The sequence below is a fragment of the Mercenaria mercenaria genome, chromosome 11 (assembly GCF_021730395.1).
Source record: "Mercenaria mercenaria strain notata chromosome 11, MADL_Memer_1, whole genome shotgun sequence".
Taxonomy (NCBI): Eukaryota; Metazoa; Mollusca; class Bivalvia; order Venerida; family Veneridae; genus Mercenaria; species Mercenaria mercenaria.
The window spans coordinates 39,666,455-39,680,278 of record NC_069371.1 but is presented as its reverse complement, the minus strand read 5'-3'; the positions used below and the strand labels follow the sequence as shown (position 1 = coordinate 39,680,278).

The 13,824-nt window shown below is 34.9% G+C and overlaps 1 protein-coding gene across 3 annotated transcripts in view; it reads left to right on the top strand.

The window, feature by feature from the left end:
- The window catches only part of LOC123530911 (uncharacterized), a 55,318-nt gene that overhangs the window by 20,238 nt on the left and 21,256 nt on the right, over positions 1-13,824 (top strand). For 2 of the 3 annotated variants that reach the window (XM_053517204.1, XM_053517205.1), the window contains exons 2-9: positions 4,087-4,224; positions 5,342-5,479; positions 6,253-6,390; positions 7,159-7,296; positions 8,073-8,210; positions 9,315-9,413; positions 9,858-9,926; positions 12,265-12,489. In XM_053517204.1, the coding sequence (XP_053373179.1) occupies positions 4,087-4,224; positions 5,342-5,479; positions 6,253-6,390; positions 7,159-7,296; positions 8,073-8,210; positions 9,315-9,413; positions 9,858-9,926; positions 12,265-12,489 (1,083 nt within the window). The remainder of the gene's footprint in view (positions 1-4,086; positions 4,225-5,341; positions 5,480-6,252; positions 6,391-7,158; positions 7,297-8,072; positions 8,211-9,314; positions 9,414-9,857; positions 9,927-12,264; positions 12,490-13,824) is intronic. The other variant, XM_053517206.1, reaches the window with a different exon arrangement.

Below are 13,824 nucleotides of genomic sequence, written 5' to 3'. Positions count from 1 at the left end.
CCCCATTACACCTGATTATGGATTCTGCACCAGTATAGAACTGTTCTCCCATAGCATGCAACTGACATTTTCTCAACATCATAGATACCATGTAGATCGAATAACTCCAAGCACACCTGTTTTATGTTAAATAATCAAGGAGAAGACAAGTCACGCACTTGTGTGGTGTAACGAACTTGAGATTTTCAAAGTCTTGTGGTCAGCATACTGAGCTAAGAAGGCGGACTTGTTGTTAAGTAAGAGACAAAGATTGCTTTGCATTCACTTTTCGTGTAGATTGCATTATAACGAATTGTATGTTGTCAGGAAAATATGAAATAGTAGTTAGTAGCAATTTAATAACAAGCAATTTGGTAATTTTAAAAGATTAACTATGCATAGTAATCTATCAAGTTGAACCTGATTAGTGTGAATGATAATATTCATACCTTTTTGTTTACTTCTGCATGTCACAACCATCGACTGCTTTTCTATTTTATACATGTATGTGTACTGTACACGATCATGCGGTAAATCAGATGCCGAGCTTCAGTGTCGGTATGCATCGCCATACTAACCTGAGCCCGTGCAAAGCGTAAATACCTCGCCGCTTCGCGGCTCGGTAGTCACACATTGCACGGGCTCAGGTTGGTATAGCGATGCATACCTTCACTTCGGTCGGTATCTATTACGTACTTGATCCAAGTGATAACCATTCCTCCTCATATTGTGGAAGTCATAATTGAAATATTTCACGTAATGTGTATCCAGGCAAAATGTGTATTTTTTCATTTTATAGACTTACAGTCCTTTCAAGAAGTATGGCAGGATTTTGTCTGCTGTTTCGCTTTTGATCACATACGTAAATGATTTATAATATTGAATGATATACATGAGTTCTTACTGAAGCAGCTTCATCGGAGTTTTTCATGTCCAATTTTCCCGTGGTTTGATATTTTATCCGAGGTTTTTATTTTTGCAGCTTTTGCATTTAACTTTGTCATGAGTCAAGTGTAACTCAATGATAGCTTGCAGGTCAGTTTACAGTTTTAAAATTAATCATTGTGTTTATTTTATTTGTTATTGATTTTGATAGAAAATTCTGATAATACGCATTTTGTTTACATGATGGTGCAGGACATTGTTGGTATTTACTACTCTAGCAAATTTCGTAACATTGGAATGTTTCATGTATTGAAGTTGTAGATAATTTTAACTATCTTGGTACTGTTTCTAACTATACTGGTAATCACACTGGTCATAGCTTTCGCAGAAGCGGTGGTTCCAACGCGGAGGCGGTGGAGGATTCGTCGCAGAAGCGGTGGAGATATATGGCCGGCTGACTACATTGATGCTGTCATCTGCAAGTTTTCTAATGAGTTTTTCACGTTTGACTGAAAACAACCAGTGAGACAGGGACCCACATGTGTACTCTTCCAGCCACAAACACTTGCTCAGTGCAATTCTTTGTCATTAATGTAAACATTTCTGTACAGTTTGACAAGGAACTGCCGTTTTTGTAGAATTCCCATCACAAATGGTAAAATCTTGTACAAAGCGACACCTGAGCACGTTTGCACTAAATCGTAAGTACGGCCCTGTCAAGCAACAACTATTCTTCGTAATCGGTGAATTTTCATTGCAGGCATATGAAATAATCGACCAAAAATGATTCCAACGCAGTGTGCGGTGGGTACAATTGCAACGCATTACGGTGTATTTTGTTTCTTTAATGTTCGTTATGGACTTTTAACTTAAGTAAACAGCATAATCCCGGGATTTTGATTGGGGTAGGTCCATGAAATCACTTTGACTTTAGACAGCAGTAGAAACTGAATGCTTAGTAATAATATACTGATTTGCACTTCCGTTCTGCTGAATACATACACGGAAAGTAAGCTTTATTTTGAACCATAATTATTTTACTAAACTACTGCCAAATAATAACGCCATGTTCTTTCGTACCAAATACACCTCAGTTATGATTATTCGTATGAACGCATGAAGGTTTTCTTCATCTCCCTTCTCCCTAATTATATACAAAATATCAATTGACAATATCGATTGTTTGATTAAATGCTGACCACAAGCGACTTTTACATCATGTAACAGACCAACTTATCTAATGTACAAATTGACAGGGTTTTCGTTGGCCCTAATTTGTTTTGTCCACAAAATATCGAAGTCGGTGACGCATTGGGGTAGGGGCCGGGGAGTATTCTCCAACACACTGCACATGCTGCAACCATTGTCATTTTTATAGTATTTTTCATCATTTTTTAACATAATAGTATGTTCCCTGCTGTAATTCCTCTTCAGTTGTTATAATAAGAATAACTGAAATTAGTTGTTTCTTTGTCGTCCTCTTGGCACTAGAACAAGGAGTTAAAGGTCTCTTATGTATGATTGGCGTTGTGACAGTTTTCAGAGGAGAATGAAGTTTTTGCCTTTTATTTGTCGTTTATTTTTCAATGTTAAACTTAGCTTTGGAATCATCAAGATAAACATTACTGAAGATAAGGTCATGAATGTGTCCTCTAGGGTGTTAACAAGCTTTTCCTTTGATTTGACCTGGTGACCTAGTTTTTGGCCCCACACGAGCCAGTTTCGAATTTGGCCTAGAGATTATTAAAATAAACATTCCATGCAAGTTTGTTTCAAATCAAAGCATAAATGAAACCTCATATGGCTGAAAGGGCCAGAATAGAAATCTTGTCCCTTTCAGGGGTAGTATCTCTAGAACATATGATGGAAAGTAGCTGGTTTTCAAACGGAACCGAGATCTTATTGTGACTTAATTTGTGTGTAAGTGTGGTTAAAGTCGAAAGTAAAGTACAGAAGTGTTTACATTAATGACAAAGAATATCAATGAGCAAGTGTTTGTGGCTGGAAGAGTACACATGTGGGCTCCTGTCTCACTGGTTGTTTTCAGTCAAACGTGAAAAACTCATTAGAAAAAGTACCGATGACATCGTATATGTAGTCAGCCGGCCATATTTCTCCACCGCTTCTGCGACGAATCCTTAGTAGAGCATTTGATTGGTATAGCTTTAAAGGCTCTTAGTTTGCTTACGTATAATTACAAAGATTTCGATCTTTTTGAAAAATTGGGTAACAAATGTTAAGGATATGTTAGATATGTATGGTTTAACAATATTTTACTAATTGTGATGGAATAGATTGTAAACTATTTCCAGAAATGTTTAAACGTACTAGAGTTATTGATAATTATATATTGTTGCATTTAAACCATAATTTGCGCATCATTTTTGCCTAAATATATCAATGAAATATATTAATTTCACATATCTGATGACTTTTAAAATTATTGATATAGTCTATTTACATTAGGCCTGTGTTCTTTTTATTATCCGAAACAGCCATCAAAGCCCAGAACTCTTTGGTGTCAACTCATTGTGGAGTTAGACCCAATGTTGCAAACGAGAAATACCATTTTATTACTCTTAAACAAGAAAATACGCTACTGGGTGCGGAATGTTCTTTTTTTATGCCACATATGCCCTAACTCCATTTTGATCAAAATGGAGATAGGTACCTTTTTGCACGGACTCCTTCAATTATTTTGTTATTGTTTTCGATGGAATTTAAGCTGATGCACATGTATTCCAACATCGATTCTTAGTAAAGTTCGTGTTGTAAATAAATCTGTGTGTGTTAAAAACATGTAGGGCATATTTTCCGTTTACCGTTTAAAATTTCATTTTGCTTAAAATGTTCTTAAGGCGTACTGTAATGCTAAAGACATGCTGCGTTTTTTAAAATTACATTTCGCATATAAGCCTCTTATTAATGTACACATGATTAACATGTGTTCTTACTGTATAAGAACACGTTTAATTTTAAAATAGGTAATGCATTTGTAATACAATTCGTAGGTAAAACGATATCTTTCCACTCACAAGCGAAACATCAATACACTAATGTCATATACTTCCGTTTTCACACTCTGACATAAATGGAGATTTCTCTGTTTTATTTTACTCCTAGTGATGATACAAAATAACCATATAGGCAATTTATTTCGAAATGTTGTGCAATTCTGAACACTTAATGTTGTTTTTTTTTTTTGTTGTTTTTTTTAAATAGAAGAGTCGCGATGGGAGTGAAGAGCTGAAAGATAAACAAACAGCAGACAATGTCGCTGAAAGTGTAGATACCACCAAGGAGTGTCCAATTCGTCGGGCAGCCGAATACACGCGGAATGGAGTACATTATGAAGCGGAGGTAAAAAGAAGTTAATAACTTATTAATTGTCATTTATAACGTCATTCCCTTACCTGTAAATCGCGGTGATCCACCGCAATTCACCGGCACTACACCGCGATACGCTGCGATTTGTCTTCGCAATACACCGCAATCGATTTATTGCTTTCGGTCGCGGTGGAAGCTGTAAAATATATTACGGGGATGCAGGAAAAAAAAACGCGCATCCCCGCGGCTCATAAAAGTGTCCGCGCTAGGGTCGAATCGCGAGGAAGCGCGGACTTTGAAAAATCCACGACCCAGGGACTGTATTCCTAGATCGATTCTTAGTAAAGTTCATCTTGTAAATAAACCTGTGTGTGTTAAAAACATGTAGGGCATATTTTCCGTTTACCGTTTAAAATTTCATTTTGCTTAAAATGTACTTAAGGCGTACTGTAATGCTAAAGACATGCTGCGTTTTTTAAAATTACATTTCGCATATAAGCCTCTTATTAAAGGTCCAATACTAAGGAAAGTGAACATTTTAATTTCTTTTAAGAAGCACAGAAATTATTTCATTTTATTGGAAAATGAAACTAAGTTGGTATGTAGAAATTCGAAATAAATCGCCATATATGTACAATTATTTTTCTATGAAGAATGAAGAAAGTTAAAAAGACCTGGGGGGTCATTCTGTCGATTCATTGAAATTCCAACATAATACACATACATTTCTTTGAGTTCCAAAGACCTTCTGTAAATTTTAACCTGCCAATCTTCATTATTTAGTGTCTTGCAGAAGTCTATGCACTGGCTATGAAAAAAATTGCCAGCTCACTTTCCCTTAGTAATGGACCTTTAATGTACACATGATTAACATGTGTTCTTACTGTATAAGAACACGTTTAATTTTAAAATAGTAATGCATTTGTAATACAATTCGTAGGTAAAACGATATCTTTCCACTCACAAGCGAAACATCAATACACTAATGTCATATACTTCCGTTTTCACACTCTGACATAAATGGAGATTTCTCTGTTTTATTTTACTCCTAGTGATGATACAAAATAACCATATAGGCAATTTATTCCGAAATGTTGTGCAATTCTGAACACTTAATGTTGTTTTTTTTGTTGTTGTTTTTTTTAAATAGAAGAGTCGCGATGGGAGTGAAGAGCTGAAAGATAAACAAACAGCAGACAATGTCGCTGAAAGTGTAGATACCACCAAGGAGTGTCCAATTCGTCGGGCAGCCGAATACACGCGGAATGGAGTACATTATGAAGCGGAGGTAAAAAGAAGTTAATAACTTATTAATTGTCATTTATAACGTCATTCCCTTACCTGTAAATCGCGGTGATCCACCGCAATTCACCGGCACTACACCGCGATACGCTGCGATTTGTCTTCGCAATACACCGCAATCGATTTATTGCTTTCGGTCGCGGTGGAAGCTGTAAAATATATTACGGGGATGCAGGAAAAAAAAAACGCACATCCCCGCGGCTCATAAAAGTGTCCGCGCTAGGGTCGAATCGCGAGGAAGCGCGGACTTTGAAAAATCCACGACCCAGGGACTGTATTCCTAGATCGATTCTTAGTAAAGTTCATCTTGTAAATAAACCTGTGTGTGTTAAAAACATGTAGGGCATATTTTCCGTTTACCGTTTAAAATTTCATTTTGCTTAAAATGTACTTAAGGCGTACTGTAATGCTAAAGACATGCTGCGTTTTTTAAAATTACATTTCGCATATAAGCCTCTTATTAATGTACACATGATTAACATGTGTTCTTACTGTATAAGAACACGTTTAATTTTAAAATAGGTAATGCATTTGTAATACAATTCGTAGGTAAAACGATATCTTTCCACTCACAAGCGAAACATCAATACACTAATGTCATATACTTCCGTTTCCACACTCTGACATAAATGGAGATTTCTCTGTTTTATTTTACTCCTAGTGATGATACAAAATAACCATATAGGCAATTTATTTCGAAATGTTGTGCAATTCTGAACACTTAATGTTGTTTTTTTGTTGTTGTTTTTTTTTAAATAGAAGAGTCGCGATGGGAGTGAAGAGCTGAAAGATAAACAAACAGCAGACAATGTCGCTAAAAGTGTACATACCACCAAGGAGTGTCCAATTCGTCGGGCAGCCGAATACACGCGGAATGGAGTACATTATGAAGCGGAGGTAAAAAGAAGTTAATAACTTATTAATTGTCATTGATAACGTCATTCCCTTACCTGTAAATCGCGGTGATCCACCGCAATTCACCGGCACTACACCGCGATACGCTGCGATTTGTCTTCGCAATACACCGCAATCGATTTATTGCTTTCGGTCGCGGTGGAAGCTGTAAAATATATTACGGGGATGCAGGAAAAAAAAACGCGCATCCCCGCGGCTCATTAAAGTGTCCGCGCTAGGGTCGAATCGCGAGGAAGCGCGGACTTTGAAAAATCCACGACCCAGGGATTGTATTCCTAGATCGATTCTTAGTAAAGTTCGTGTTGTAAATAAATCTGTGTGTGTTAAAAACATGTAGGGCATATTTTCCGTTTACCGTTTAAAATTTCATTTTGCTTAAAATGTACTTAAGGCGTACTGTAATGCTAAAGACATGCTGCGTTTTTTAAAATTACATTTCGCATATAAGCCTCTTATTAATGTACACATGATTAACATGTGTTCTTACTGTATAAGAACACGTTTAATTTTAAAATAGGTAATGCATTTGTAATACAATCTGTAGGTAAAACGATATCTTTCCACTCACAAGCGAAACATCAATATACTAATGTCATATACTTCCGTTTTCACACTCTGACATAAATGGAGATTTCTCTGTTTTATTTTACTCCTAGTGATGATACAAAATAACCATATAGGCAATTTATTTCGAAATGTTTTGCAATTCTGAACACTTAATGTTTTTTTGTTGTTTTTTTTTTTAAATAGAAGAGTCGCGATGGGAGTGAAGAGCTGAAAGATAAACAAACAGCAGACAATGTCGCTGAAAGTGTAGATACCACCAAGGAGTGTCCAATTCGTCGGGCAGCCGAATACACGCGGAATGGAGTACATTATGAAGCGGAGGTAAAAAGAAGTTAATAACTTATTATTGTCATTTATAACGTCATTCCCTTACCTGTAAATCGCGGTGATCCACCGCAATTCACCGCGATCCACCGGCACTACACCGCGATACGCTGCGATTTGTCTTCGCAATACACCGCAATCGATTTATTGCTTTCGGTCGTGGTGGAAGCTGTAAAATATATTACGGGGATGCAGGAAAAAAAACGTGCATCCCCGCGGCTCATAAAAGTGTCCGCGCTAGGGTCGAATCGCGAGGAAGCGCGGACTTTGAAAAATCCACGACCCAGGGACTGTATTCCTAGATCGATTCTTAGTAAAGTTCATCTTGTAAATAAACCTGTGTGTGTTAAAAACATGTAGGGCATATCTTCCGTTTACCGTTTAAAATTTCATTTTGCTTAAAATGTACTTAAGGCGTACTGTAATGCTAAAGACATGCTGCTTTTTTTTAAATTACATTTCGCATATAAGCCTCTTATTAATGTACACATGATTAACATGTGTTCTTACTGTATAAGAACACGTTTAATTTTAAAATAGGTAATGTATTTGTAATACAATCTGTAGGTAAAACGATATCTTTCCACTCACAAGCGAAACATTAATATACTAATGTCATATACTTTCGTTTTCACACTCTGACATAAATGGAGATTTCTCTGTTTTATTTTACTCCTAGTGATGATACAAAATAACCATATAGGCAATTTATTTCGAAATGTTGTGCAATTCTGAACACTTAATGATTTTTTGTTGTTTTTTTTTTTAAATAGAAGAATCGCGATGAGTGTGAAGAGCTGAAAGATAAACAAACAGCAGACAATGTCGCTGAAAGTGTAGATACCACCAAGGAGTGTCCAGTTCGTCGGGCAGCCGAATACACGCGGAATGGAGTACATTATGAAGCGGAGGTAAAAAGAAGTTAATAATTTATTGATTGTTGAAACAAATTGTTTGTATAGACAACAGACAATTGTTAAATCTTAATATAATTTCTAATTGTACGTTATTGCAGAATGTTCCATTATAGTCTACTGAAAATAAACAATTAATTGTTTCATCAGGAAAATAGTATTTTACTATTAATACACGTGATTTTTGTGATGTTACATTTATTCTCGTTCACAAAATGTAAATATTCACTGTTTCGTTCTCATGAACCACATTTAAATGATTTTCATTAATCATGGTATGAAGCATCCTTTTAAGGCCCTCTTGTAAACTTTAAAAAAAATCTTGGCTCTTTTTGGGGGCGGCCGCTGGAGATAAAATTAGAAATATCTTTAAACGATGTCGTTTCATATATCACCTTTTGGGTTATCACAATATCCATATGTAGCATCATTGTATAGTCTCAAGCTTGTTCTCATCTTCTCATGGTTCCACTTAGCCCCATTTAAAGGGTCACCAAAGCGAAAATAGAACTATCTAAAATAACTTCTTTTTGGATCATCAGCAAACTTGGACAGTAGAATCCTTGAAAGGTCCTCTCTAAAATTTATTTAAATGGTTCCATTGCCCACTTCTAGCCCTTGAGATAAATTTATAAAAGTCTTTCAGCGCTTTCTTCTCATAAACGATATAGATGTGTAACATCATAGTGAGACCCTCTTTCAAGATGTTTTAAATGGTTTTCCTTGACACTCTTTAGGGACAGGCTGAATTTAAATAGAAAACACTTTAAAAACATCTTTAGAATTGAATGATGCTATCTTTCCATGTTTTATGACATACACATTAACCTGTTTATTTCGGCCACCGCAGATATACTAAAATGACTTCTATAGACAGATGATCACTTTTTCCAGGCTCTCGTTGCAGCAGTAACGGTATTCTATCTGTTTAAAATCTCATTATGCTTAAAATGTACGTAAGGCGTTAGGTTGTTAATGACATGCTACGTTTATTATTACATTTCAAATTTTGTTGATCAGTTTAACAATAAATAAAATGCTTAGTACGCAGTTTATTTCGAAATGTTACGAAATATTGAACAATATTTTGTCTTTAAACAGGAGAGTAGTGAGTTGAAAGCTGCACAAATAAGAGAAAAATTATCTAAAAGTGTTGATACCAGCAAAGAGGATCAGACAACCGACGACACGAAGAATGAAGTACATTTTGATATATTTAGCAAGCAGAAAAAAATAAATGATTGTTAAATCCATTGTTCTTTTATAGTACTTAGAGACATACATGTTTTACACCGAGCTTTTTATATTCTGTTCTTATCGTTATCACGAAGACAAATATTTCCTATAGGTTATTAAGGGAAAGCACGTTTAACCGAAATAGATAGTAACTGAAATTATAGTTTTAAATAAATAAGCTAAAGGAATGGAATGGCATTGCAAGTGGTTAAACTTGCAGACCTATTCAAATGTAAGAGTAACTAGATTGATAGAGTTAATGAACATAATGACATTCTCGTGAAGTATCTCTTAATAAATAATACGCATTTCTCGATTCCTAAATTCTTTGCACTAAACTATCAAGATATTTTTCCGTTAATCCTCAACTTTCTGATAACTTAATATGAAAATGTCCTTTTTTTGCAGGAATACACCTTGAATATACTGGAGCAGCGTTTTAAAGATGATGTGCAGAACCATTGGGATAAGATCGAGGTGATATCTTCCTGTATGCTTAAAGAACTATACCATCATCGAATTTCTGCAAAGTTTTTCTTTGAATGAAATTTACCATATGAAATTATTCATTTGCAATCAACCGGCATAGAAACTAATATATGACAGATAAGTTAGGAATGTCATTTTTATTGAGACATGTAGATAGGAGATCATCAAATTTTAGTGTTACTTTTAACTGTTCCGGGTCAATGTTACCTTGACCTTTGACCTACTGACCTCAAAATCAATGGAGGTCATCTGCTGGTCATGACCAACGTCCCTTTTAAATTTCATGATTCGAGGCTTAAGCGTTTTTGAGTTATCATCTTGACACAGACTGGTCTACGGACCGACCGGCAGACCGACCGGCATCAGCAAAACAATATACCCTCATCCGCTTCTTCGAAGGGGGTATACTTATCGGTAGATAAACATAGGCACTTCACGTGGTTAGAATTTTTTAAAACATGTCCATTACAATTGACAACATGTTGAGTTTATTTACTTAATTTGCGTTTCAGTCCAAAATGTCTATATTCAGTATTTCCTAGATGTAATGATAATTTATTGCATACAAACCATTCGTGTAACTTTCTAAAACCTGACTAAGTCTAGTTAAGGTGTATTCAGGATCATGATGACTAAATAAGGTGGACTTATTATCACTATTACCTTTTATCAGTACTATTAACGACATATGCCAATCAGTATATAAAAGAAGTTGACAATTATTGTCTATACTTGTTACCGTATCATCAACATAGCACAGAAAAAGAAGAGGCCCTAATATACTGCCTTGTGGTACTCCACATGTAACAGGATTGTCATTGGAGAGACTTTTACCTATAAGTATTTCTTAAACTATGAAACTGATCTACCTCCCATTAGTTCTAGTTTACCAAACAAAAAATTGTGGTCAACTGTGTCAAAAGCCTTTTGAAGGTCTAACATGATCATATCAGGCCCTCCTAACAGTATCCAGTAAGTGAATAAGACAGCTATGAGTTGAGTATCTTTTCTGAATCCTGACTAATACATAATATTGTTATATACCAAAAATATACCTGCCCATTAACAGCCCTTTCTAGAATCTTGAAGACTAGCCTCAGAATGCTGACTGGTCTATAATTGCCTACTATTTTTCTTGTGCAATGGTTGAACTCTGGCTTGTTTAAATTCATCAGGAACAATACAATCCGATATTTACAAATATACAATTTAAGTAAGAGGAAATTTTAAGACAACTGCATCACCATTTAATAATCCAATGCTTTTACTAATATTCATACAGCTGATTTCCTTTAAAACTAACTCTTCAGAAAAATGCCTTAAGTGCATTTTTTATATTCTGGATTTATGTTTGTATAAAAATGTGGTAGGCATTGAGATTTCAAATAAATTTTTTGTTTGGCAAATGGAAGTGTTTCGACCGAAACAGAGGCAAAACTAGTAAAGAAACCATTAAAATAACTAATAATTTTGAAAGAATAATGAAAAGTATCATTGTCAATTGAAAATAAGATATGCAAGAAGATCCTTCGGAAGCACAGAATACAACCAAACAGAATAATAGTAAAAATAGCAGACTCGGTTTGATCGAGTCAGTTGATGAGAGGTACTGACAAGTGCAACACATATCACGCCCCCCACCCACCCGAGCACCGGCTTAAAGTGAACTCTATTACCTATCCATTGAATGGACTACAAAACTACATTTCGACTACATTTTTACTATTTTTATATCCAACAGTTTTTTAGTGTTGCCACAGTTTTTTTGGGACAAACCTTTTTTTCTTCAATTTTGTTTGAAAAAAAAATCGGACTTTGCAAGCTTGATACCTCTTTGTACTAAACTTCTGTACAATAAAAGTTGTTTTTAAAACTCTCAACTACCATTTTTTATGGAGGAAACTCTTTTAGCTTTATTTCGGAATTTAGCCAGAAATAACAACATACTGAGAATTGTTTCTTTGTATTTAAAATATGACTTAAAGTACTCGTAGATGTGCTGCAGATTCTAGTAGGCTCTGTAATAACTTGATATAGTTTAGATAACTTAATAATCCCATCCCACAGTATTCTTTAAGAAAGTGAACTAGATATTCGTGAAAAGCAAACATTTAAATCACCTTAAGTTACCGTTTCTCAGACTCATATTAAACATGTAAGATCTTTTCCAATTTTTCCTAAGAATTCAGTCTAAATTGGTGGTCTTTATATTGTACCAACCAATGTATATAGGCTTATGTCTAGGTAAAAGCAGTTCTATGAATAAAATTAAATTTTACTAGTTAACAATTTATATTTATACTGATGTGAAAATCTCACTTTTCAGTTGTTGAGTCAGGCGTTGCAGAAGACCCTTAATACTGGAGATTCCTTGCTAAAGAAAGGGAGACCCGTAGGAAATGATCTCAACCAACTCAAAAGAATAAGGGAAATGTTCTGTTCAAATGATGCATTCAGTCGATGTGCGAATACGTCAAATAAATGCGACTTTCCTGATCCTAAAATTTACAGTACGTCGTCCGGAAAACCTGACCATTTTGGTAGCCCTAAGGTAAAGGCTTTTCATTATGTTTTATATATTTGTTTTAATGACTATGAAATTATCAGTCGTAACGAAACGACTGTATATAGCAAAGAAGGAGCCATTTTCTCCAGAATATACCTGTTATGTTTAAAAAATATATTTTCTCAGTATAACATACACTTTCGTTCTCTATTATGTATTATGTGGAAAGCATAATATTTTTAAACATGTTTTAATTTTATTTAAAATGCGAATATGTCTAAACGAAAAGTAAAGAATATAAAAATGTAACAAAACAGATACATTTCAAATACTAGAACTTTCGAATTTACAAACGTCTCTAATTATTCAAATAAGATACCGGCTTTTCCACTTGCATTACCTGTATTACCTAGATAACTCAGTATCTTCAAACTTGGCAGCATCTGGCTTAAATAGTAGATAATCTCTGTAATTTCATAAGTCATTAGGTCAAAGGCCAGGGTCACAGGGGCCTAAACCTTGAAAACTGTTTCCTCAAATGACTTGAGAACCACTTTACTAAGTACATTCAACTTTGGTAACAATTTGGGCTTATAAAGTAGATGACTCCTATAGTTTTTGGGTCAATAGTTGGAGGTCAAGGTTACAGGCGCGTGAACCGTGAAAACGGTTCCGCTCAATAATTTGAGAACCACTTACACCAAAACATCAAATTTGATGGCATGATTCGGCTAATAAAGTAGATGACCCTATTGTTTTCGGGGTCAGTTTGCCAAAGGCCAATGTCACAGGGACCTGAACATTGAAAACTATTTTTGCATTGTTACCTGAGAATCACTTGACCCAGTATTTTCAAACTTGATAGCATGATTGGACTTATGAAGTACATGATCCCTAAGTAGTTAATAGTTCATAGTGATGTATAATGTTTTAAATGACTAAAACCCAAGCAGCCAAGTTGTTTAATATATTATGAAGTGCAATACCCAATGTAGTATAGGAGAAACTCAAATACTTTCACGTGAATCTAAGGAAGAATAAGAATAACACTATAATGTTTTTAAATTTCACGATTTCCTTCTCGTATGTATAAAATAAATCATTTTGTGGAGAGAAGAAAGTATAGCGGAATTTAGAGTATAGAGGATAAACTGATATGTTTTGCATTCAGACATAGATTATTGTATAAGTATCCATCTCACTCTTTGTCTGACATTCAGACAGAAAAACTGATATACATTTCAAATGTTTGCTTGTTGTATCGTTTTTTTTTTTAAAAAAGATATGTTGAATGTTTCTGAAAAGTGTACCTGTTATAACTTTAATACATTTAGTAAATAAATGTTGGGTAGTATATTTTGATGTGGTTTTAATAATTGA